Source organism: Drosophila arizonae, chromosome 2 (genome assembly GCF_054131065.1).
Source record: "Drosophila arizonae isolate 15081-1271.41 chromosome 2, UAZ_ARI_1.0, whole genome shotgun sequence".
Lineage (NCBI taxonomy): Eukaryota > Metazoa > Arthropoda > Insecta > Diptera > Drosophilidae > Drosophila > Drosophila arizonae.
Window position 1 is genome coordinate 1,874,401 of NC_142922.1, and position 26,935 is coordinate 1,901,335.

Below are 26,935 nucleotides of genomic sequence, written 5' to 3' on the forward strand. Positions count from 1 at the left end.
TCCTTCATTTGTATTTCTCATTCGGTTTCTCTCTCTACATCTCCTAATATTATCTCTCTTAATTATCTAATTATCATCTGTTCTTTGCCTATAGTGCTCACACTCTCTTCTTCTCTTTTTACCGCTCTCCTTTTCTAAACTCATTCTTTCTTCGCCTTTTGCTATCTCTCTCTCTCTCTCTCTCTCTCTCTCTCTCTCTTTCTCTTCTTCTGTATAGTACTCTCGCCCTACAGTTTCCCTCATTCCTTTTCGTTCTTTTCGTCTCTGTCACTCTCATAACTAATTCCTTCTTTGTCTAATGTTTTCTTACTCATGTGTATATCTGTCTACCACTCTCTCTCTCTTTCTCATTTGATGTAATCGTGCCCTATACTCAAACTACTCGGGCTAGTCATGTATGCCCGCCTTCCTTATTAATTTCGAGCTTGTCGTGGGAAATATTTACATTTGTTTTGTTTCGTCTCGATTTCTTTAATTTTTCAGGCTTCATTATAATAATTATTTCATAGCTCAGATTAGTGTAATGTAACACCAGTCTGTCTGGAATTATTTTTAGTTTTTTCCAGTGATATTTATAATTTTTTGTCAAATCAGTGTGGAGTTTCAATGGGCTGGAGCTGGGAGTGGGGTATGTTTAATTAAGCGGGCCGCCACGGAAATAGCACTTTAAGTGGGCAGTTTCTTGGATGCACTGGGGTGAGGATAGAGTCCGTTAAAATAGCTGGCGATTGGGACGTGACTGGGCTACCAAAATAATCCCTGGGCTGGGTTCTGGCGTGGTCTGGCCTGGCCATCCGCTTTGCGTGTGATTTAAAAATAATTAAACACGTACGGCGAATAACTGTAATTTTCATTCAGGCAACACGCGACGAGGGGCGGGGCAGGATGGGAGTGGGGAGTGGGGATGGAAATTTAAAATTAACATTTTTATTTATTTGAGAAATAACGCTTGGCATCGGCTCATTGGGCATTGGGCATTGGGCACTGGGCAGTTGTTGCGTGCGCATTGAGCATTGAACATGTCCTGGCGAGTGTCCTGCCGCATGTCCTGGCTGTGGTGCTGGCTGTTGGCCGGATTGACGCTTTGCCACGCCGGCAGCGGCTCAAACATTCTGATGATTACCATGGGCGGCACGAAATCGCACAAAATACCCTTCTGGGCATTGGGACGAGCGCTTGTCAAGCGGTGAGTCTCTCCTTACGCTGCCATTGCCATTGGGGCAGTGCGTGGAGCCTGTGTGCTGTGTTCCGTTCGATTCGGATCCGTTCCGTTGTGCTGAGTTGTGTAGCATAGTGTAGTATTGCTAATCCCTGCAGTGGCCATCGGATTACGTTTGTGAATGGCTTTCAAGCGGATTTCCATGTGGATGGACTGGAGGAGGTGACGCCGCAACGACTCGTTCAATACATAGCCAACTATACGGACTGGGATTTGGTGGGCGCACGCTATTCGGGCCACGCCCCACTCTCAATGGCCGATGCGATGCGTTATCCAATTGAGGTAACTGCCGTGGCGCCACATCAAAGTGGAGTTACTGCAAAGACACGCACACACATACGCACACAGAGGCTCACACATGCACACAGCCATAGTAAACGGATAAACAAGTGGGCGGGTATGATAGACTAGCAGGTACCATCACTTTGAAGTTGTACATACAGTTTTTTCTTCCCTATTCTTCGAGAGTATTTCTCTTGATAGATTTCGAAGAAGACCTATTGCAACTAAGTTATTTTGCTGTCTTATATTTGTTTGCATATGCTATAGTAGCATGTGCAGACCAAATTGTACGACTATCGCCCTTATAATGTACGAGTTATGCTTATGAAAACAAAGTTTCAAGAGTTTGAGTTTGATCGGGTTTTAAGAAGAAAAAAGGATTTCTATCCCTGAGCTACGCAAGAAATTATATCTGGGTAAAGCTATCGATAAGATCAACTTACACAGCTATGCTTTAGGTTGTCGAATAGTTCGATAAATAGACAGATAGTAGGATGACCAGAAAGATGATACTTAATTGATTAAGTACATATTCGTTCTGGGATAAATCATAGACAGTTCTAAGTAGATTTTCGATGTGCCTAGCCTCTACCGGCCCTGCACTCGCACCCACTCACTCTACCCACTTGAGCACCTGAGCACAGAGGGTATGATAAGCTTGCGGCTGACGTTTATTACTCAATGGTTGGCAGGCGTGCAACAGTTTGCTCAACGATCCGGCCACACAGCGTCTGCTGGGGAATGGAACGTGGCCTCGACACGCCCAATACCAGTTGGCGATTGTGGACGGGGCATATCCGGAGTGCGCGCTGGGCATTGTGCATCGTTTAAATGTAACGGCATTCATCTACATCAATACGGTGGCCTTCTACACCGGAAGCGTCTCGTTGGCCGGCAATCCGGTTGCGTATGCTGTCACGCCTCACGTCTTTGGCACTTGGACACTGCCCATGGACTTCTTGCAGCGTGTGGCAAATTGTTTAACTCATGTTATTGCCGATTTGCTGCACTGGGTGAGTATCCAGTTCGGTTCGGTTCAGTCTGTTCATGTTTACAGACAGCCGATTGGCCTACAACTCCCCCTCCCTGTCCCTCGCCCTATCCCTGTCCCTGACTCTCATGCATCTCTTTCTATCTCTCATGCTTTTGCTTGTCTTTTCAACTATGCCCCAGTGGCATGCACGCCGTCTAGCAAACGCATTAATCCTTGCCTTGATTTAAGACCAATTTTGTATGCTGCCTGCGTACACAGCTAAAAATTTTGTTATTCTTTCAAATTCCATTCCACATAACAGTTTCAATATAATATACCAGTATTACCTAATATTATTTATAGGCGCATTTCAATTGTATTTATTGATATCAAAACAGCTTTCACAATTTTACCGCTATTTACTTTCTCTTACTCTCTTCCATTTCAATAATTTATCAATTGAGCCTTGAAAGCACTCTAAGCACACTCAGTTTTAAGATTTTATATACATTTAAAAAAATTATTTTTTGATCATTTTTATTGGGCTCCAAATTTTAAACATAAAATTTTTTTACATACAATTAAATAATATTATATTTTTATTTGCTTTTTTTTTGTTAACTATTTATTATTTGTTTTTATTATTTTTATTTTGAAATGTATTTATTTTTATTTAAAAATATAAATTAATTACTAAATTTTTTTTCTTAAACATCTTTCTCGATATCAAATAAATTGTATTTTGGTTTCTCTCTGTGTAGTTGGCACGTCAAGTGGCAACGAGCGTTGCTCGGAATCACCTGACCATGATTGGCTCCTGATTTATCATGCATCAGCCTGATTAAATGATGCTTAGTGGCCAGAGACTGTCCAGCTCTGCCTCTCTCTTCCGCTCTCTCCCGCTCTCTACCATCCCTTCTCCCTCTCTCCCTTTCCATCACTCTGAGTGTGTTGCTTGGACTAAGCCATTGCTGCCTTTCAGCTCTGCATGCAACGTGTGCATCGCCTGCTGCGCCATCATCTCGGCGAGGATGTGCCGCATCCCTATGTGCTGGGCCGTGACGTTTCGTTCATTTTGCAGAATTCACACCCGAGCGTGCGCTACCCGAGCGCCCACTTGCCCAATGTGGCGGAGGTGGCCTGCCTGCACTGCCGCCGCGCCGCTGTGAATCTTAGCCAGCTGGACGTTGAGCTGTCCGGGTTTATGGAGGCGGCGCCCGACGGCGTTATTTACCTCTCGATGGGCTCCTCGGTCCGTTCGGCACGGCTGCCGGCGAAGCTGTGCGAGCTGTTTGTCGCGGTCTTTGCGCGCCTGCCGCAGCAGCACGTGCTGTGGACGTGGGCGGGCAATGCCAGCGAACAGCTGCCCCAGCTGCCGGCCAACGTGCTCGTCCGCCCCTGGCTGCCCCAGCAGGACATCCTGGGCCATCGGCGACTCCGTCTATTCATCACACACGGCGGCCTGCTCAGCCAGCACGAGGCCGTCTTTCACGGCGTGCCGCTGCTTGTGCTGCCCGTTTTCTGCGACCACGACGCGAATGCCGCTCAGGCCCAGCGCCACGGCTACGCCAGGCAGCTGCAGCTGGCCCACCTGGACGAGGAGGCGCTCTATTGTGCCATCTACGATGTTCTGCATAATGATGGCTATCGGCGCGCCGTCAGGTATTACAGCTGCCATGTGAATCCCATCCAAGCGCATTTCCTTGTTCAAACAGCCTCCACTTACATTTTAGACAGCGGCGCGCTTTGATCCACGACCAGCTGGCCACGCCCCTGCGGCAGGCCGTCTACTGGACGGAGTATGTGATGCGGCACAAGGGCGCCAAGCATCTACAGCATCCAGGCAGGCATATGAGGTATTTGCCAACGGCTTCTCTTCTTGAATCTCTGACTAAATTAGGAATTGAGCCTCAATTTCCTGTAGACTAAATATCATGGAGAGTATGTTTTATCTGGCAGTTTATAGTATAGAGTATTGCAATTCATGCAATTCATACTTAATTGTGTAGGAGTTGAGTTCTATTTCTGTGCAGATAGATATGGATATAGATGGATAGACATTTTGGAAATATAAATAAGCTCAGCATTGAAATGGATTGGATAGACAATTATTGAAGAAATGTGTAGATGTCACATAAATATTAAGTTTGATATAGGTCTGACAAATGGTATACAGTATTAAATCTTAAATCTGAAAATGAGATAGTGTTTATCTTATCTACTATTGATAGAGTTTAGTCAGAAAAAACAATATGTATTTTTTTCTATCAGAATATGAATTTATCACTTAACTATACCCAAATGTGCTTATATTTAGGGAATGTATTTTGGGCCATTCAGTAGTCAGTTTAACTAAAGATAGAACTTGCACATATACTTCGTATATATATATAGAATATAGAATAGATATATATATTTATATTCTATACATATATAGTGTAGATAGTTCATATAGCTTATATTAGAAATATAGCTAACAATTTTATGGTACACAAATTTAAATTCATAATTCCTATATATTTTGTTTTGTTTTTTTTTTTTTTTTTTCACAAACGCAGCTTTTGTAGCTACCATTCCCTGGATGTGCTATGTCTGCTGGTCGTGCTGCTGCTGCTGGTGGTGCAAGCATTGCGAAGGCTGCACAAGTATTTAGTTGGCAGCATTGAAGCTGAGAAGAGAAACAATGGGAAAAACAGCTTAAAAATTTAATGAGATCGACAATTTGGGCAGCGCGTAATTCCATTTCGATGTCGATGTCCTGCTGGGAAAGTTGCAGCTGAACTTGGAGCAGCAGGAGGAGTAGAAGTTGGCGCAGGAGTTGTGCCTGCAATTGTAGCTATCATCGCTGCATCGTTGTCATGTGCTTTTTATGACTTGTCAAAAATTTGCAGAATTGTCATTGTGCAATGAAATATAAATGTCAAGAGATTTTCGAAATTGTGTTTTGCTGTTTCCGCCGAAGCGAGTTGCCGTTGTGCATTGAGTCTTATGCAGCGGAAGCGGAAACGATAATGTTCCACAAAATAACAACAACATGCATGAGCATACATACACATACACACATACACATAGCTACATACACTCACACACACACATGCAGCCAGCTACAGGAGTTTCCACTGAGTCGTTGACAGAGTCTTGCGGCCAGGCTGCACCCCGCGGCGAGTCGCCACAAACTGAAAGCGAGGCGAATGCCTGCTTGACTGGCAGCTCACATGCTCATACACTTGGCGAAAACAAGCCACAGTTGTCTATTTCAATATAGCATAAGCAATCAGAGGGACTGAGCATGCATAATTTGTGAGTAGTTTCTGATGAAAACTGTCTTAATAAAATATCATTTGAGGTAAAGTTGAAGAGAATGCAAATTGTTCTAAGAAGTAGAAGAAGCAGAAGTATAAAGCTACTCTACCACCTATTGAATGCTTTAGAAGTTGCTAATGAACGAAAAATGTTTTAATTTCATTGAAGTCTTTGCTTGATTACAAAACTGATTTTATAAATGGTAAATGGACTCAAATTTATAAATATAATTAAATATTAATTTTAAAGTATAGATTATATATATATATATATATATATATATATATATATATATATATATATATATATATATATATATATATATATATATATATATATATATATTTTGTAATATATAATGATATAAACTTATATATTACAAAATATGATTCATATATGTAATAAATATAAAAATGTGTAAAAAAAAAAAAATAACTTAAAACAAGAAAAAAAACAAGTAAGAACGTTGCAATCGGGCGATACCGATAGCAGAAGACTCATTCACAGCCCAAACGCTGTCAACCAGAGTATATAGTGCAATTTTCAAGTCTAGTGAGCAGCAAAAGACACGGCATGATGCCATTAAAATTGAAAAATCATCGATAGCTATTGCATTCAAATTACATACATATATAATTTATACAACTCTGATTTTTATTATATATTTATATCCATACATTGGATACCGGCTTCAAGCTAACAGCAGATCAGCGCGATTTTCCTATGCTTGTGCACACACTCATCGTCTATTCTATGCGTACAGACAGAAGCGCGCCTTTTCTCACATTCTTAGAATTTCGATTGATTTCTGGACTTTCTAGCCGTTACTGTAGTTTTGTCTGATGACGCTCTCTTATTAACCTATTCTATTTTAGCAACTGATTGCTCGAGCAAAGCAGTGGCGCGGGTGCTAAGGGCGACGCAAATAATGTTAGAGTAGCGGAGGTTCGAACCACAGTAAAGTGTTATTTTTTTTATTTTTTCATGCATATTTCGTTTTTTATAAAATAGATATTTTATTGGAAAGGTGCGAGCTTGACTGAATGGCACTTAAGCGCCGACGACCTTTATTTTAGCTATTTTGACAAACATGCTGTTTGGGTTGGTGCGAGTTCAAATCCCGCTGAAAACACTTTTTTGTAAATTGCAAATTTTTGTTATTTTAGCTTTTTTATATTTTATTAATTTTATAAAAATATTTCCTTCCGTGCTATCAATGCCTATTAAGCCTACTTATGTGTACATATACATAAATAGATGGCTGACGCATATAAATGTCGCAATTCGGGCACTGTAAATGCCGATTGCCACGCCCCTAGTGCCCGTAGACTCCTCAATTTTAGCCAGTTTTTAGAACGAGCAACCGGTTACCTAAATACAAAATTTTAATTCTTACGCTAAAAAAATGTGAAAATTACAGGGTATTTTTCGATATGCCACGCCCCTAAAGAGGCTTAAAAATTATTTTTGGGGCGTCGATAGAGGAGGCTACCAGTAACTTAACTATCCAAATTTGAAGCTTCTAGCTCTTAAACTGTAGGAGATATAAACTTTTGCGGTTTGCCACGCCCCCTATAGGCGGACATATATCTACCATAGCTCGTTGGAAGTGGGTGATCAACCCGCGTATATATACAAAATTTCAGGTCTCTAGCATCAATAGTTTTAGGAGATACAGTTATATCCGATTTGCCACGCCCCTAATGGGCGGAGATATATCCGCCATAGCTTGTGATCTTGGGTGATCGGCGCGGACCTACATACCAAATTTCAGCTTTCTAGCTCTTCAACAAACATGATTTCTGGTATATCGGAAAATGCATTTTCCGATTTGCCACGCCCCTAGTGGGCGGATCGGGAAAATTTTAACACTTTATAAATCGGAGATATACACGAGTATGTGTTCCAAATTTCAAGTCTCTAGCTTCAATAGCGCCGAAATAGATTGCGTTCATACGGACAGACGGACAGACGGACAGACGGACGGACGGACAGACGGACAGACGGACGGACAGCAAGACGGACATTGCACAAAACCAATATACTCATTTCACTTTCGTGAATGAGTCTAAAAAGAAAAAAAGCAAAATATAATAAACAATAAAATTACTTTTTGATAATGTTCTGCATAAATTATTGAAGTATATTTATTTTTTATTTCTATTGAATTTTTCAAATATAAATATAAATATATTTATTTGAAAAATTCAATAGAAATAAAAAATAAATGTACTACATTAATTTATGCAAAAATATAACAGCCTAACATTATAGAAAAGTAATTCTTCTACAGTTTAACCTAATATTTCGTATATACGCCTTCTCTCAGTGTATTGGGCGTGTGCAGGCAGGCATAAAGTATTGCCATTGCCACTGCCATTGCTGTTGATGTTGTTGTAGCAGTTGTTGTTGTTGTAGTCGCGGTGATTATTTCGAATCAATTGCAAAAGCGTAAGAGATTTGCCGATCGATTTGCCATGGAAAGCTTTTTGCGTGTGGCTGGCAACAAAGCCAAAGCTCGCATAGCACAAAAGCTTTCGAAACCGGTTAGCGGCTCAAAAGCTAACGGCGCATGAGGTAAGCAGCACGATCGGCGCAAAGCTGGCGCACAGAAATGAGCGTGAAGACATTGTGAACGGTTCACAGCGGACGACAGCAATAAAAGAGAGAGAAAGCAAGTGCAGAGTTTGAGTGAAAGGCAGAGAGAGAAAGAGCGAGAGAGAGCGACCGCGCGAAAGCATGTGTGTGTGTGCGTGAAAGAGAGCAACAAGTTTGCAAGTGGAAATTTTAACAATAAAATGCTGTGAAACACAGTAAACTCGCCTCAAACTCAAGGCAAAAGCAAAGCGAAAAAAATCATAAAAAAGCAAATAAAATAAATTAAATAAATAAATAATTAAAAACAAAAAAGAAAATAATTAAATATGCAGCAAGCCAAGCTCAAAGAAATACAACAAAACTATTTCAACAACATTTCAAATTAAAAAACGAAAAAAAAAAAAACAAGTTAAATCAAAACAGTGAAAGAAATAGAGACAGAGAGCGCTTAGCCGTGGCGAGCTAGAGCGAGACAGTGCAAGACTTTCGCACAGATACAAAGCAGAGAAAAAAGAAAGAAAAACAAGAAAATAAATTGCAAAAACAAAAGAGATTCAAATCAACAAGTTGTTTCACACAGTTCTAATTGACATTACACAAATAACAGTTAAAACAAAGCTGAAAATATGGAGTATGAGAAAATGTTATACCAGACGAATGCCAGCGAGGTGAGTGCCTTAAAAACTATCTACACAAATAGTATCTGGGAAATGGTCTATATAGGCAGATGTCAGGCGGACTAAAGAGAGTTGAAGGTACAGATGTATTGAAATCCAGCTGCAGCTAATATTTTATCCATATTTAGCTGCAGATGCAAAAGAATCTGACAGATAGTAACCCTAGAGAGCTACAGATGCTTAAGTATCTAGCATTTAGGCTTCATAGATAGTTACAGATACAAAAGTATCTAAGAGACAGGCCACATAAAGAGCTGCAGCTACAAATTCAAAAGTATCTATTAGTTATAAATACAAAAGTATCTATAAAATAGCTATAAGTATCTATATGCAGCTTTATACACAGAAGTATTAATTAGGTGGTATTTCTAAAGGGCCTAGCTACATATGCGAAAGTATCTATTAAATGGCGTCCAAGTGCTCTCGCTACTGGTACAAAAGTATTCATAAAATAGTCCATTTAGAGCTGTAACTACATATACAAAGGCATCTATTAGATGATGTCTCTAAAGGGTCTAGCCCTATATACAAAAGCATCTAGTGAATGGGCAACAAGTGCTCTCGCTACAGATACAAAAGTATCGATACGCTGCTGGAGCGTGTGTTCTAGTGCGAGTGGGCGAGCTGCTGGACTGATAACCTATGCACTTGCGCTTATCAACACTGAAAATAGACAAGTGTGTGTCTGAGTATGTGTGTGTGTGTGTGTGTGTGTATGTATTTGTGCTTGTTTGTGTGTTAAAATAATTTGCGCAATTGCCCCAAAGCATATAGGCAGATAATATTTTTGGCAGTTGCTATTAGCGTTAGGCCTTTGCCTGTTGCCCCCCACATTCATACACACACACACACATAGATCGAAATTTCAGCCATCATCTGACTTTTAATTAGCAAAAGTAGCAAACACACACACAAACACACACACGCATTTGTGTACTAAGATGTGTAGCTGTGTTTGTGGCTCTGACAGAAGGCACAAATGAGTGTCACTAGGTGAGAGTCTGCACTGCCCTGCATTGTCTATCATATAGTTGTTGTTGTTGTTGTTGCTGCTGCTGCTACACTTGCCAGTTACATTTTCCATTTGTCTTATGGCATTTCGTTTTAATTACAACAACAGCAGCAACAGCAGCAGCAGCAGCAACAGCAGCAGCAGCAGCAGCAGTAGCTAGCAGGAGGCATCAAACGCTGGCAGCAACTTTCAAAAGATGCTTTCATTTTGCAAGAAGTGATTCTAAATGATTGTCAACTATGGCATGGCAGTAGCAGCAGCAGCAGCAGCAGCAACAACAACAACAACAACAACAGCAACACCAACTAGCTGCAACAATGTCAAGCTGGCATTTCACTCGGAAAGTGCATTCCAATGCAACAGCAGCAGAAGCAGCAGCAGCAGCAGCAGCATTTGACAGACGTACGCACATCAAGAGACGCAGCAGTTAGTTTTGTTGGACCTACTTAAGCTCTATATAAGCTATATATATATAAATGTTTGTATATAGGAAAAAAAACTTGTATTTACCATTTTTGATTGATTTGATGGAAATGTGTCTGCTGCTTGGCCAACTTGTTGTTGCTGCTGCTGCTGCCGCTGCTGCTGGTCTCTCGCGCGTTTTACTGACACAGAAGCTGCGCGACACTCGGCGTCCACATGCCTCATTATATTTATGGACATAATAAAATAAATACTGCAACAATTAAAAATGCAAGCGCTTTCGCAGTGCAGGCAGATAAAAAAAAAAAAAAAAAAAGGAAACAGAAAAGAGCAAGCAAGAAAAGAAATGGAAAAGCAAGAAAAGCTGACATGACATAAATATTTGCCGCGCACTTGTAAAACTTTTCACAACTGCAGCATCGAATCGAGGCACATTTGCCACAGCTCCTTGACGACCAGCTCTACTTCTCGTTGACTGCTAGGAGCTGTCCCTTTTGGCCATTTCTGCTACGGTTGCGGTTGCGGCCTCTACTTCTTCTAATAATACCTGAAAATCAAACTCATTACACAACGTAATCAGCTTTTGGCTTGGCATTTGGCATATTTTGGGGTGTGGCTGCCAGCGACAACACTATTGCAATTGTTAACCACCATGCGAAATTGTTGTCTCTACACTGAGCGAAAAATGTGTGTGCAACTGTTGCCCTACCATGCATACAAAGCTCTAATAGCATGCTGTTGGGTGTGTATTGTTTATTTAAATGTATTTGTAATTCATTTTACTTTTCTTTTATGTCAGTTTCGTTAATTATTATTTTATTACTTTTATTCTCTATATATTATATTTAATATATTTTTTATTCTAAAATTTTTTGAAACATTTGAAGTTTTCCAAAGTACAGTCTGAGTAAAAGAAATTAGTTTTTTTTTTAATTTTTTAAATTTTATATAGTTATATTTTTTAATATAGTTATATTAAGAGTCTAATAAACAAACTTACGTTTTATTAATTTTTTTAAGTTTTTTATTTTAATTAAGGAACATTCTCATTTATTCAATTCATTGCTAATAAAATTTTGCAGTAAAAAGTATATTTAATGTTTAATTTATTTATTGTTTGTAGACTCACTTATTTTTCGTTTAAATTTGATATATTAAAAAAAAAAAAAAAAAAAAAAATATATATATATATATATATATATATATATATATATATTTTTTTTTTTTTATATATATATATATATATATATTTTTTTTTTTTTTTTGCTCTCTAATTCAGATTCGGTATATATAAAATTCCAAGAATGTGTAAAGAAAACAATGAAATACAATCCTTTGTATATTTTTATATATGTATCTTTATTTATTATTATTTTTATTTTTATCTATTTTTATATATTTTTTATTATATTTTTTTCGATCAGCTTTAAGTAGTTGATATTTTCTGCGAGTGCATTGATTGTGGCTGCCGCTCGATTTGCGATGCAAGCATTCTCAAATCGCGTAAATGTCGCCTGGCTCTTATGCAAATTAAAATGAGTTGCCTGAGTCAACTGAATTGGCTGAGCTGGCGCAGTGTCTTTCCACAGAATAATTGTGAGTGCGTGCATTGCATAATGAGCAGCTGAAGCAGAAGACATCGGCCATCAGCCCAACAGCCCATCAGCCATCAACAGGCCAAGACATCGGGCCAAGAGTCTGACAGAGTTCAGTGCCTAGACATTGGACTGGGCACTTTAGTTTATGTGTGTGTGTGTGTGAGTGTGGGTGTGGGTGTGTGGTTACAATGCTCTCTGGTTAGGCGTGCTGTGCTATGTGAGCTGTCTAAACAGCTCTGGGAATGTTCAAGGCCTGCTTCAAGTCGAAATTGAATTGTGCCTCATTTTACTTCATTTTCCTAATGTGCCTGATAGTTGAGTCAAGATGTGAGTTATGTTGCTGCCTAGCCCTATGATTGTGGCATACCATTTATGGCTAATTTATGAGCAAATTTAGTTGCATGATTTAACTAAACTATAAGCTTATTTGAGGAACTTTAGTCAGAGACAACGTGAATGAGTTTTTATTGAATTTACTTTTTATTTTATTTTTTTTATTTTTTAAGAATGTTATATTATTTTTAGTTCTCGATTCTTGATCTGGATTCTTGAAAACTTTAAGTTCTTAAGCAAATATTCATTATAGAAAATATACTGAATAGTGGAGAAAATATAATTCTGATTTGGACAACATCTCTGTGAAAGACTTGGAAATTAATATAGAAATGTCTTTCGATACATTTCAGCTTGAATATTCATAATTGATGAAGGTTAATGACTGGATTGTGATAGCATCTAGCCCAAAAACTTTAATTTGACAATCAAAGCCAAAGCCCGAGTCGTAGTCAGACACATAGAGTTCGTGTCATGGTCTGATATTCATAGAGATAGTCTCTCATAAGATTCAAAATGTTCTTTAGAGTGTAAAGACCTTTCATAAATATGCCAAATAACAGCTAATCAGAGAATCTATTGAGAGACTCTGCTTTCAAACGCCATTCCGTTTCACATTCCTTATCAGCCGCTGGCTCTCCGTCTGGTTGCCTTGTAAGCTGAGGCAGCTGCGGCTAGACAATTCCAGTTAGTAGAAGCTCAAATTTCCGAGCTGGCATTCTAATTGGAAAAGCGTAATTGAAAATGAGTAGAAAAAGCGTGCAACCTTTAGCAATAACCCGGAACAATTGACATATTCGCCGGATTGCTACAGTTCTGCATGAATTTGCATTGGGCATTTGCATAAACAGACAGCAAGAGAAGAGACAGACTGCGCTCTGCGCTACATGTATTTACCAGATATGCATATGTATGTATCTATAGAAGTTGGCTTAGATCTGTTTTAGTGCGGTGTCAGAAATATTTCACCTTGCAATTTATTGTGGCATGAAATGTCGACAATTAAATGCAATGCAAACGAACATAAAGACAAAACTGCGCCGTCACGAACTGCGATCTATTCGCAACTGAATAAAGAAAAAACAATCTTATAACAAATAAAAAATACAAAAAAGAAAAATAATTAACGAGCGATGTAAAAATAAGCAGAAATAAGTCTTGTCGCTGTGACAGCTTAGCCCACGCACACCGGCATCAACGAGAACGTTGTGTATCTGTATCTGTAGTTGTGTCTATAGCTGTATCTGTAGCTGTAGCTGTATCTGTAGCTGTGTATCTGAGCGTGTATCCATGTGGATTTGTGCACTTATGCTCTAGCCCCTTGTTGGCTTCCACTCCAGCCATAGCCATAATGCGATTAGAATAGATTACACAGACAATTGTCGCGACTCTGTCAGTCAGTCAGCCAGTCAGTCAGCCAGCCAGTCAGCCAGAATGTCAGCCAGTTGGTGAGTTGGTCGATTCGAACACCTGAGCACCGTGTGCTGCCATGCATTTGCATAGTTTGTTTTATTTAGTTCAAGCCATACAAAATATAAATTAATTTAAATAACACTTGGCCATAATTCAACATCAACTTGGTCATGGCAGCTAAGTAGCTCTCAAGGCTGTCGCTGCTGCGGCTGCTGCAATTGCAACTGGCTACCCTTCACTTTGCTTTGCCGGGGTGGCACTTGTGGGGGGGTAACCTTTTGTCTCACACACTCACACACACCCGGGCAGCCGCCTCAAGGCTGGCAAAATGGTTTCTTTGTGCTCGGCCTGGGCGCGCCCTGTGTAAAGCCGCGCTTAATTTATTTATGTAGATCGTGCGCTTGCCTTAGGCGTTGTTCATTTCATTTGTTATTAACTTATGCAATAATAAATAATCATAAAAACGGCATGTGATCGACTAGCAGATATCCTGAGTTGACTTTTGAAGAAATCCCTCATATGTTTCATAAGTAATGAGTATTTTGCCATCAATTAGGATCTTATGGCTAGATCAGGGAGTACATTTTTAAATATATAGAGGAAAATACAAGAATTTGCCTATAAAATCAGATACGTCTTATTTTCACAGAGTATGGTTTATGCTTAATCAACCTATTATTTATATCGATATATAGATTTCGAAGAAATTAAAATTTGATAAATCTGTTTATGATCTAAGACAAATATATTTTAATTTTCAGTTTTTAGCTGTAGAATTTAGATAGATCTTTGAAATATGAAATGCTACTCGTATATTGTTAAGGAAATAGATAAATGTTGTTTGATATTTAATGTTTGAAATTAAATCTTCTACTTTTGCTAGGGCAAATGCTTAGGATGACAAAATTTTACAAAATGCTTATCGATTAAATTGAATTGAAAATGGTTAGGTAGATTTCCATGTATCTGAATAAGTCTTCGATTTATATCGATATACGTAGCAAATGAAGCTATATCGATATCAATCAACTAGATTAGATCGATTTGAACTGCTCGTCTACTAATCTTAATACGAATTATTAAATATCTAATATAATAGAATGTTTATGTAGCAAATTGAAGTTAGCTGTTAGCAGATATAGGCCACTTGCAATTTGTGCAGGGTATTTGAAGTTAAAAAGTAGCTAACGAAATATATATACACACACAAACACACACACATACAAAAGTAACAATACAAGCTGGCTATAAAAGTTGGCTCAGTTGTCTATTCGCAGCTCTTGGCTTTTGGCGGGTTCTTTGGGCCAAAACGTTATCTGATCGTCGCTTTATTAAAGCTTTTGTCGTTCTGCCAAACTTGATTTGATTATTAGGCTAGCACACGCACACACACACTCACACTTGCACACACACTCGCGCGCTTACACACACGCACACACTTGTGCACCTTTGCCACATTCTTGTCTCGGAATTGTTCTAATGAATTTTAGCTATTTGATTGTATTTTGTTTTTGTTTTTGCTTTTGCTTTTTGCTTTTTGCTTTACGTCAAAGACATTCAGACAAATTGTTCAAACTTGTTTCTCAGCATATTTTGCTATTATTATTGCTCAATATTGTGATTGTTGCTAATTTCTCGGCCATCTATAACTATACATACATACATATAAATTTAGTAAAATATTCTGAAGCTGGCCCAAAATGTAATCAACGAAATTTGAAATTTTATGCTGTGACAGCTCGTGCGATGCTCTGAATTTCTGGCCTACGCTCACTTCTTCATGATTTACATTTTCATATTGTTTTTCTATTGCTCACACATATCTACGAGTATATATATGTGTGTGTATCTTAACATGAGTCAGTTATGATTTCATTTTGTTTTTGTCAGATTTTTGCTGGTCTGCTTTAAGATTTTAATCAGCTGAACTGAAGCATTTAACTGCAGAAGATTTAAAGCAAACACTTTGAGATAAATATTTCAGCGTCAGTCCGTAAAAGTCCCATAAAAATATGTTTGGCTTTTGATATAAGCAAAGCGTATTCATGTGCCTTCATAAGTGGACTTATCTCTAAGTGATTGTTTTGAATTATTGCCGTAGCCGTCTTTATTCTCTTCCTCAGTGTCCACAGCTTATAAAGTCATATGCATTCAAGATATAATAAAGTAACTTTGAAGTGCCTTAAACCGTTTTCTGTTTGTCATAATTTTCAGCTCATGAAGAGCTTGGCTTTCAACAACATTTTTAGCTAATAGGAGTGGTAAATTTATTGAGATGTTCTAAGAATTTTTACCTCAATAATGGGACAATAGGCATGACTAAACTGACCAGACTGAGGTATACCCTAATAACTGTGTAGAGCTATTCTATGCTCTATAGGTATAATCAAACATGCATACATACGCACGTGCGTCGCTTACTACGCACTTTATAAATCAACAGCTATCCAACATGGCAAATAAGTTCTTTAATAACTTCGCTTCTAGTTGAACAATGTTAATGATATTTTTAGAGCTTGAATGTGGATTTCGAAATGTGCGTAGATCTTATAATTAAATGCGTAGTTATTAAAAATTAAAAATGTTTGCTAAACATCGAGTATTAATTATCATTGAATGAATAACTTCTTAACTCTCTAGCTATAAGATGAACCAATTTTAAGAAACTAGAGGAGATATCGATATGTCGATATGAGAAATGTGCTAATCGTGTGTAGTCCAGTAATCGATATTGTTTAACTTAAGGACAATGAGAGAGAGAGGGAGGGAGAGAGAGAGAGAGAGAGAGAGAGCGCTTTGATAGTAAGCAAATGGAACGAGATATTGATACAACATTATTAACATATTTTTAAAGTTTATGAGAATAAATATTTCAGATTTATGGTTGCTGGATGGCTGGATAGACAGGCGGATAGTTAGATGGACAGGATGAATTCGTTTCGATTGTAGCTGTTGATCTGTCTCAAGCACCCTTTATAGGACCGTCATGACTTCTCCTTCTTTAAACCACATAAACACTTCATATAGAATATACTTACTATACAATATCAAAGTCATCATCAACAAATATTTATTCATAATCCATGCCATAAATACCTTTCAGTTCTCTGAGAGAGCTTTATCTATATCCCCTCAACAAAGACTATAATTGACTACATTAAATGGATTTCCATTTAAACAGGAAATCCTCTTGAAATATCAACTTATCCCATTAAATATGCACAAGCCTTGCTTTTTTTAAATCTGAAAATCGATTGAACTATCGCATCAGAGCTTAATTACAACTGACAATTGGTCTACAGATGTTATTTTTCTATACTTTTGTACTTTTTGTGTGTTTATCTTGATGTGGCTCCTTTGTGGATGGCTGTAAAAATAGACCTGTCATTTAAATGGATCTATTAAAAAATTTGTGGTCTTTCTAAAAATACTCGCACTGGGCGTCAACTGAAACAACTACCTGATTGCCATTTTGTCAGTTCGATTCGCATACGCAGCTCAATTGCTGTTGTGGTTAAAGTGTTTGTGCTTTGTGCTGTTTCTATTTTGATATTGGATACACGCTCAGAAAAACGAAACAGGGCATATAGGTGTGATGTTTCCAGAGAGAGCAGAATAAGCTGCTCATATATGTAGCTGTATCTATAGAAGCTGTCCTGTAAAATCGATAGATTACTTAAATAAAGTTTTGTTTCTACAGGATCATCTTTAAATATTAGTTTAGGGTGACCATATTTGACTGTATGGCTGTAGATTTACTCCATCCAGTTTAAATGATTATCAAATCTCCATTCTTTCCTGTATCTTCATTCAAGTTGATTTCTTTGCAATGGACGGGTATTAGGCCGTCGTGCATAGCCAGCTGAAAACTGCTTAATTGTTTTGTTGTTCTGTTTTGTTTTGGCCCATTGTTGTGCCAACTTTGACACCCAAGCCGCTGGCTGTTTAGAATTTGTCGGCGCTTTGTGTATTGCTCTCTCGCTCACTCTCTACTGGTCTATGGCTCTCACTATCTCTGTCTCTCGACCGTAGAACAGGAACAAGAACAAGCATATCATGTTATTTTTCAAATTACCAATTTGTGACGTTTATTGTGGGTGATATACGATATAATACAGACTCACACACACATGCACCTCTCTATATGCCTGCATGTGTGTGTGTGAGTGTGTGGCTTTATTTAAATCTGAGCCGATGGCTTTATTGACAGCCCTGTCTCATGTCAGAGCTGCCAATGAAATATGGTTCCGAGCAATTGGCTAAATGCGGCACAAAAAAGCCTTTTGTTCGCCGCAGACATTGTAATAAAATTTCGTATTTGTAGGCTATTGGAAACTCCGCCAGAGTTCTGTTCCGAGCTTGTTCACATTGTTGTTACGGTTGCTGCTGCCATTGCACAGATAAATTTAATTAAAAAATTGTACAAAGTCTGTTGGCGCAATACGTTGCCAGCAGGAAATGTGAAACGGAATAACCCAAATGATCTAATTGCTGCTGCTATCCAAGACAATCTCCCACCGTCCCTCTCTCTCCCTGTCTCTCTCTGTCACTCTCTGGAGGATGTGGGCATTGTTACGCCAGCTAATGGATAATGGACGAAGCTTGAATAAATCGATACATTTATTTCAAATGAATCCCAATACTCTCTACAAAGTGCAAATATATAGCTAATCAATTTGAAGGAAGTAATAGATGGCGGCAGTTTTCGACTATTGAATTCGGTTCGGAAAGTTTTTCGAATAAGTTAAGTGGGTGAGAATTTGCTTGTTCAAGTTCTCATAGAAGCTATATATATATTGTAAATCTTTTACAAAATTATTGAACGAATACACTTGACTATGATGGTGTTGAGTTTCGCATTGATCTTTATTCTTCTGAGCCTGGGTTTATATACCATGCATACCATGCATATTTTCAATCCTTAAATCTAGTGCGTGTATTGCTGAGTGTGTAAGGCTCAGCATTGGTCTATTAGCTGTTTTTATCCTATCGCTGAGATTGTAAGGCTCAACGCTCGTCTCTTGCCTATTCTTGTTGCTAGGATTGCAAGGGTCACAGTTCATCTGTCTATCTAATTCTATGAGCTAGTGAGCCAGACTATATCGCTGATATATATTATTTATTTAATTTAATTTTATTCATCTCAGTCGCATACCTCATAAAAATACAACATGCCAAATAACTTTTTCATTTTGAGAGCTGAAGTTGAAGTGAAGAAAAACTGGAGTTGGTATATAAGAAAGACTCATATATTTACACATACAATTGATTATCATATATTTATAGTTTAAGAACCCGATTAAGCTCTCCAGCTTGAGGTCAGAAGTAAAGCAGAGTTTACATTTTACTCTAGTATATTGAATATATGTATTGTTATACCTCTTTTGAGTTTTGGCAAACTCGTCTTACCATAAACAATTTTTTAATAAATTCTTGAGCCATTTATTAGAACAGTAAATTTATTGCTTTTAATTGATTGAAGTTGCTTTCGCAGCCGCACTGCCACATTTCTCTAATAACCAATTAAGGACTTTTGAAATGTGTCTAATTTTATATAATTTATGACATCAGTTCAATGGAAAAGAAAAAAAAGTGTTGCTGAGGGCCATAAAGCAGGAGACGAAAAAAAGTTGGCAGCAGGCTATGCGATGCGGCTGAGTGTTTATGGTCTATAAATAGCTGCGATTGGCTGATATACAATGCCCCACAGGCCCGCCCCGCCCCCGTTCCGCCCTGTCGAAATGCAGTGTGTTTAGCACTGTTAACAGATTTAATGGGTTTTTTATTGAGTCACTTGCTGACGGGTGACGGCTGGAGGCCGCGAGCAGCTGGGAGCCTGTTGAATCACTGGGTGCTCCGTAGTCCAGTTTGAGCAGCCGTGGAATGCCGGGTGAAGCACCCTTCTTAGGCCTAAGCTAAAGGTCGGCGGGGCAGGGGCGCGGAAAACTACTCAACAGCCAAGTACACAGTGTTTGGGCCAAGTTTTTAGCGCTAACAATTAACAGCCAGCAGTGAAAAGCCAACACTAAAAATCACTCATACGCTCGGTGCGCCAGCAATTAAAACATAAAAATTGTATTAACATCGTGACTGGCTGGCAAGAGGAGAGAAATAAATAAATAGCAGAAACGACGACGTCAATATCGTATTGGCATTGCATGGCTAGAACTAGTCACGCCCCCCTCCGCATGCCCCCGCCGCCCCCTGCCAGTTGTCTAACAAACCCAAGCACAAGCACAAACACAAACACCCTCAGCGTGTCGATCTCTTTGGCTCTGAGTTGAAACTGCAAATCGGAAAATCCAGAATGAGTTGTTAAATTAATAATAAGCGCACAGCACACACACACACACTCGCACACATACACTCATGTGTGTATTCGCCCCTGTGCCACCCGCCTGGAGCACGGGCCACTGCTGTGAGCTTAATGAAAAACCAGTTTACCAACATTCAGCATTCACTCAGAGGCAAAAATCGTAGATGTTAAAAAAAAAGAATGAAAAATAAGAAATAAAATGAAAAAAAAAAAAAAAAAAAACTAAATTAAGAGCCGCAGTAAACGCAGCTGCAAAGCAAACGAACAATTTATATTTATTGCAGCACAGCAATTAAAACAGGTAGAGATCGAGATTATATATATAGAGTATGTGAAGTATGTGTAACTAGCTGGAATGCTTTAGAGAATGCCTTGAGATACAGCAATGTATATGCCTGAGAGACACCCTGTACTCCAGTTTACTTGTTACTGGCATCAGAAGCAGGAATTGAATTTATAATGGGAGAGTAGCTGCAGTTAGCTTTGATCTAGATGCATTGGAATAGGCTTGTTATAGAGTCTACGCCTAGATACTGAGAAAATAACACCCTGTATTCATTATTTGAAGCTTTGTTAGCTACAGCAGATGTAAATTGACTCTGATCTAGATACAGCAATGAATTAGAGACAGTGGGTGCATGGGCACCCTGTTTACTTTACTTGTCGCTTAAGTAGTTTCTTGAGTATCGTAAGCGTATGGAACTAGTTCAATGGCTATAGATGACGTATAGGAATACGCTTTTCTATGTAAGAGGTACACTCTGGCTAGTAGTAGACACCCTGTATTCAACATATGCCTAGCTTGGAATTAATTACAGTTGTCAGTAGTTACTAGTGAGACTATTTGCTATTGAGTATAGGTTACCCTGTATATGCATAGTTAAGCGTTACGGCACTAACTTGTTCAAGTCCTTAGTCTGAAGTAATTTCGCTTGAAATCTGTTAGCAATCGCCCACGAATGAACATCCTATATTCTAGCTCTCAATTGCTTATGAGTAAGCAAACGCCTCATATATCTAAATGCTGTAAGAGGAAAATAATTCCTAAGGTATGCGCTCAAATGATTTTATGTGAATGTGACTATATGAATAAGCTCAGCATATAAAGTTTGACCAAATAAGTCTAAGGATTTTTATAATAAGGATCAATTATAATACAATATGCAATATTGGCTTAAAGTCACCCTGTACATTCCAGCAAACAGATTTTAGTATATTAATATTAATATATAAATTAATATTAGTTTATAACATTTTTTCTTCTGATCCTTATCAGGGTTATTCATGCCATGCCAAAAAAGTATTTTCCCTTACGAACGAAAGTAATTAAAATGTACACTCTAAGAAGGGAATGAACATTGATCGATCTGAAAATCTACAAAAGCAATTTACAATGCCTGCCGAGACGAGACGAGAGGAGACGATGCGGGGGCGCACAACTGAGAAATAGTTTGATTTGGATCTCGCGTCATTGTTTGCTGCTCATACAAGTGAGGAGAAAAATAAAAAAAGCACATGATTCTCATTGTTGTTATTAGTTTAGGTTCAAATGCCCTTCACACCCCTCCGCACCCCTTAGTTCTTAGTCGGCAGCCAGCCCTCTTCAGGCTGAGAGCAGTTGTTGGCTCATTTGGGCTTTGGGTTTTTTTAAAAATAATATTTTGCATTTGTGACGTCACAGCTGGCGCTGAGCTGGAGTCACAGTCCATGAGGTCGCTGACGGCTTTGAATTGATAAATGTGAAAATCAATGCGATTTTGAGCTTAGTACAGATCTTGCTGTTGTCGGAAGAGCGCCGCGAAACGCGTTGGAAACTTGAGGTTAACACAAACAAAGAAAACAAATCGAAATTAAAACAAACTTAGCCGCATTTTTAGGCCAGGTAGGTCTTTGTTGATCCAGCCAGTCAGTTTATAAATTAGAAAGGCAACAAAAAAACAACACACGAAAAAATTAAAAGCAACTTTAGAGCGCGGCTGTAAATGTGCTAATTAGACAGTGGCTCAATTTGAGCAATATATCATTTTTGATGAAGGCCCAATTAGCGGGCCATTTGGAGTCTGGAGTTTGCCGCCCTAAAACTAACCAAACTCGTGCTCGCCTGTTCTTTGCCTTTCGCAGATGCCGCACAGCTGTAGCACCCAGTTCAAGTTAGCCGCAGAACAGTTCCCGACGGACTCCTATGCGGCCTACGCCTATGCGGACAACTTTGACCTGTCGCTGCTGCCGGAGGACTCGGGCATACCCACCACAGTTTACCAGTACAACGCGCCGCAGATCAAAATCGAGAGCGCCTGGGAGACACAGGAGCAGCCAGTGAGTGCTTCGTATGCTCCAGCCAACTCCTGTTCCAGTGCCAGCTCCAGCGCCAGCTCAGGCCACCAGCTGATACCACCACCCGCCTATCCGCACAGCGCTTACCCCTCGCCGCAGTCGAGCCCGCAGCAGTCGGAGTTCGCCTCGTTCAAGTACGACTGCCTGAGCAGCCCGTGCCCCTCGTTGGATGCGAGCAGCATCAAGCAGGAGCTGCACATTTTGCCACCCTCGCCCCCCGAGTCCAACTGCGAGACGCCCTCGCCACGCAGCGACACCAGCAGCAGCAGCATCAAGGCTGAGCCACTGGATGCCGAGTTGGAGAGCTACATAGATTTGAATACGCTGCAGCAGCAGCTGCTGGACATCAAGCCCAACCATCAGGCGCTGCGCGAGTGCCTCGAGGACACGACATTCCAGCGCAAGCACAATCTGAAGCCCCTGGCGCTGGAGTCCTTCATTGGCGGGCTAGCTGAGGTGCGAGGTGACTTTGAGCCGGTCATTTCTCTGGCGCTGGAGCATGCCAAGCGCGAGGCGGACGCCATTTGTGCAAAACTGCAGATATCGCAGGGTATGTAGAAAGAGTGAGAGTAAGAGAGAGAGAGAGAGAGAGAGAGAGAGAGAGAGAGAGAGAGAGAGAGAGGGGAGAATGGTAGAGAGAGATTGTGATTATTCTTGTTTTGTTTTCTTTGGCCTCGCAGATCCGAATGCCTGGACGGCTGCCCAGGTACACGCATGGCTACGATCCACCTTGGCACAATTCAAGCTGCCGCCGGTTGACAACTTGGAGCTGCAGTTCAGCGAAGACGGTGCTGCTCTGGCATTACTCAGCGAGGAGGAATTCCAGCGACGATTGCCCGAGGTAAGCAGCACGCCTCACTCTCAATTCACTGTCACTGCGACTTACCCAACGTCCAAGTATTACAAAATCGAGGGTAGCTAATAAGCATAATACAAGAAGAGCAGACAATGCAAATGCCAAAAGCAAAAGAAAGAAAGAGAGATAGAGAGAGAGGCAAATGCCAGAAAGCAAAACGAAGCCAAACAAAATACCAATCAATGCGATTGAATTGAATTTCGCGTACGAACTTGGCTTTTGGGCTGAGAAAACATAGAGTGTGTAAGAGCGAGAGAGAGAGAGAGAAACACTTGATATGAAAGACAAAAAAACAAAACAAGTTTCGTAACTTGGCGTTGACGTCATGGCCCAGGCTCGACCAAATCGGAAAGCAAACCTGTTGCCAACAATTAGGCAAAAGGCAAAAAACAACAACAAAAACAAAAAATAAAAATAAAAACTAAATAAATAATAATAATGTGGCTTGCGGCATCCAAAAACTACTCCAAATGCGCTGCCCTAGCCAGCAGAGTCGAGCCCCGCCGTCAAGTGCTCATCAGCTCAGCACATTGCCAAAAATATCTCAATGATTACATTTGCCATATCAAATGATTGCGACGCATCAAAGTTTGTTTTGAGTGCAGCCAAATGAAAACAAAAGACTGAAGCAACGAACGCGACGCGCACCGTGTGCGTGTGAGAGAGAGAGAGTGGAAGAGTGGGAGTGAAAAGAGACACATACAGAGAGAAGGAGAGAGGTGTAGAGCATTCGAAATTAGTAACCGTGGTCATGGCTGTAAAGGTGAAAGAATGTGTGAAGGTTGTTTGGTGAAACTGCAAAAGCACTCGCTTGATTACGAGCCGCCGTCTCGGACTCTGTCCCAGTGCACAGTGGGGCGAATTCGACTAAATGTGGGGTATCGAATTTTGTGTGGGGTAAGAAAGAGGAAGAAAGAGAGAGGCAGCTTAAGAGAGGGGCTTTCTTTTGTTTGAATGCGCAAAGCGAGGCGTTGTATGATGTGGATTGTATAAAAACCATCTGCTCGGGCTAAAAGAGAATTCAATAGAAAAAGAAAAATTTAGATAGGCCAAGCTGAAGTATTGATAAGACTAAAGATAAAGAGTCTATAGATACAAAAACTATATTGAAAAAACTCAAGATCACAATGATCAATTATCTACAAAATTGTAAAATTAAGTTTGCAAAAAATTTAATTGTTATTTGTTAAACGACAGTAAGATATAGGAAGACTCCTCTGTAGTCGGAAAATGTTACTATATATTTATACATCAATTTATTTATATACTATATCTATATGTGATAGATAGATAGATAGATGCAACAATACTGAACTATCGCTAGTTTTTTTCTTATATATTATATTCTTATATAATTCAACAGTCGGTATTATTTAACAATCTGATCAATATGCATGTTAGAGTAATTGATCAAGTTATTTCCAGAATAACAAGAAATTGATTGAATTTACTATAGGCCTATGGCAGTTTTAACTTTTCCTCTTCCAAAATCTGTGCTTGCAAATCCTTATTTGCTCCACTGTGCTCTGTGTCAGCGATAGGTACAGCCACAGCTCAGATGACAGTGGAGACGACGCGACGTCGCGACGGCAACGGCAACGGCAACGGCAACAGCAATTGAATTGAGCCAACGACCAGCAACGACATTGCAAGGTGAAAGTAAGTCGCAGCGGTTGCTGTTGCTGTTGTTGTTGTTGTTTGGCCACTTGCCATGTAGTTGTTGTTGCTGTCGTTGCTGTTGCTGCAACTGCAGACAGCGCACAATTTATGCGAGCAGTTAGCAGTTAGAATTTGAATTGATATGCGCCGTCTAGATTGGCCAGCTTTGGTGGGGGAGATATAAAGAGAGCGAGAGAGGGAGAGACTGAGATTGAGATTTATGTGAGATGTACGCTGGGCCCAATCGATATTCATCCAAGTGGTACGCTTTCTTTCTTTCTTTCTTTCGGCCTTCTAGAGTGGCAGCACGCTGCACGCACAGCTGGAGATATGGAAGATGGCCTATGCAGATCAGCTGGGCAATGAGATGGAGGCCACAGCGCCAGCCGCCAACGATATGCTATGGGGCTATCAGGCGCCCAATGTGGAGCAGGACGAAAGCGAGGGTGAGTTGCCGTAGAAAGTCTGCAGCGATATAAATCTAGCTGAGTCGATCTTCTCCATTGACAGATGATGAGGACATGGAGTCCGCTGTGCCGCTAGCCACAGCCACAGCCACAGGCACACCCACATCGGCGCCGGCCAAGCGCTCGGGCGGCGCACGCAACGGGGGCAGCTCGCACATTCACCTGTGGCAGTTCCTCAAGGAGCTGCTGGCGGCGCCGCAGGTGAACGGCACGGCCATACGCTGGATCGACCGCAGCAAGGGCATCTTCAAGATCGAGGACTCGGTGCGCGTGGCCAAGCTGTGGGGCAGGCGCAAGAATCGGCCGGCCATGAACTACGACAAGCTCTCGCGCTCCATACGCCAGTACTACAAGAAGGGCATCATGAAGAAGACGGAGCGCTCGCAGCGCCTGGTCTATCAGTTCTGCCAGCCGTATCATCAGTGAGCCAGTGGAGCCAGTTCCACTTAACTAGTTCTAAGTGTATTTATTTCGGTAGTCGTAGGTCCGTAACCCCACCAACCCGCACAAACTTTGCCCCGCCACTATGCTCGACTAGGCAACAGAGTCTAGCGAGTGTTAGTGCCTGTACATATATATATATCTATCTATATCTCACTCTATATGTATATCTATATCGATATATATATATATGCATATATATATACGTCTCTGTAGCACCGTTTAGGCACGAAGGTAAGTTCGTGCAGTTAAGTTGGACTCCTCGTGAGTTCGTCTCTAGTTGTTTAGGCTCAAGCCAAAGGCAGCTGGCGAAGGTAAGTTCGCCCTGTCGCGGCTTTAAGTTAATCAATCTCAATCAATCAATCGATCAATTTTTAATATTGCATGTGGGCGTGGCAGCTAACTGCATATGTTTGACTTACCGGCGACATCTTTATTCAAATGTTGACTCTGCCAGTGCCTGCGCCCGTCACGATTTCCCCCGCCTCGAGCTCTGTTTAGGGTTTGTTTTGTTGGCATGTGCAAGTCCGCTTCGGATGCTGCGCACACATAAGACCAGCACAAGCTTGGGCAGAGGCCCTGGGGGCGTGGCACCTGGGGGCGGCGAGCACTGGGCGGAGCAGCAGCTGAAGGTGTTGCGGTAATTTTAGGAACCATATATCTATGATATATCAAAAGTAAGTTCTATGAACAACAAAACAAACGAACAATTTGTAACGAATATGAATATGTAATGAATTAGTGAATAAGGGTTATGAATATGAATATAATTTATAAATATAATATATATGAAATATGAGTAATATTATGAATATTAAATATGAATTCGATTATATATAAGAATGTAAGTGTGAATATGGATATTCATATGTGCATCAATATGTATTCATGTGAAATATGTGTTTTCATAAGAATATGAATATGAATAGTAATATGAATATGAATATGAATATGAATATGAATATGAATATGAATATGAATATGAATATGAATATGAATATGAATATGAATATGAATATGAATATGAATAT

The 26,935-nt window shown here is 40.0% G+C and overlaps 2 protein-coding genes across 4 annotated transcripts; both read left to right on the forward strand.

Annotated features, from left to right (window-relative positions):
• Window positions 1-1,019: 1,019 nt before the first annotated feature.
• Window positions 1,020-5,334, forward strand: LOC108621622 (UDP-glucosyltransferase 2-like). Its single transcript, XM_018019045.2, has 6 exons — window positions 1,020-1,186; window positions 1,318-1,501; window positions 2,194-2,514; window positions 3,457-4,136; window positions 4,208-4,330; window positions 5,033-5,334. The coding sequence occupies exons 1-6, from the start codon at window positions 1,020-1,022 to the stop codon at window positions 5,181-5,183; spliced, it is 1,626 nt and encodes a 541-aa protein (XP_017874534.1). The 3' UTR covers window positions 5,184-5,334.
• A 3,018-nt stretch (window positions 5,335-8,352) lies between these two features.
• On the forward strand, window positions 8,353-26,884 carry Ets98B (DNA-binding protein Ets98B). 3 transcript variants are annotated; one of them, XM_089465033.1, is made up of 6 exons: window positions 8,353-9,043; window positions 21,424-21,637; window positions 22,269-23,031; window positions 23,162-23,322; window positions 25,295-25,442; window positions 25,507-26,884. In XM_089465033.1, exons 3-6 carry the CDS (start codon window positions 22,269-22,271, stop codon window positions 25,887-25,889), a joined length of 1,455 nt encoding a protein of 484 aa, XP_089321159.1. In that variant the 5' UTR covers window positions 8,353-9,043; window positions 21,424-21,637; the 3' UTR covers window positions 25,890-26,884. The 3 variants fall into 3 exon arrangements, with proteins under 3 accessions (XP_089321159.1, XP_017856268.2, XP_017856269.2); XM_018000779.2 differs by lacking the exon at window positions 21,424-21,637 and having other exon boundaries at window positions 8,360-9,043; window positions 25,507-26,878; XM_018000780.2 differs by lacking the exons at window positions 8,353-9,043; window positions 21,424-21,637 and adding an exon at window positions 21,678-22,029 and having other exon boundaries at window positions 25,507-26,883.
• Window positions 26,885-26,935: the final 51 nt, after the last annotated feature.

Coding starts and splice junctions, on each gene's coding strand:
- LOC108621622 (XM_018019045.2), top strand. CDS start 1,020: ATGTCCTGGCGAGTGTCCTGCCGCATGTCCTGGCTGTGGTGCTGGCTG. Junction 1,187..1,317: donor GGACGAGCGCTTGTCAAGCG/GTGAGTCTCTCC, acceptor TAATCCCTGCAG/TGGCCATCGGATTACGTTTG. Junction 2,515..3,456: donor TTGCCGATTTGCTGCACTGG/GTGAGTATCCAG, acceptor GCTGCCTTTCAG/CTCTGCATGCAACGTGTGCA.
- Ets98B (XM_018000779.2), top strand. CDS start 9,002: ATGGAGTATGAGAAAATGTTATACCAGACGAATGCCAGCGAG. Junction 23,032..23,161: donor AAAACTGCAGATATCGCAGG/GTATGTAGAAAG, acceptor TTGGCCTCGCAG/ATCCGAATGCCTGGACGGCT. Junction 25,443..25,506: donor GGAGCAGGACGAAAGCGAGG/GTGAGTTGCCGT, acceptor CTCCATTGACAG/ATGATGAGGACATGGAGTCC.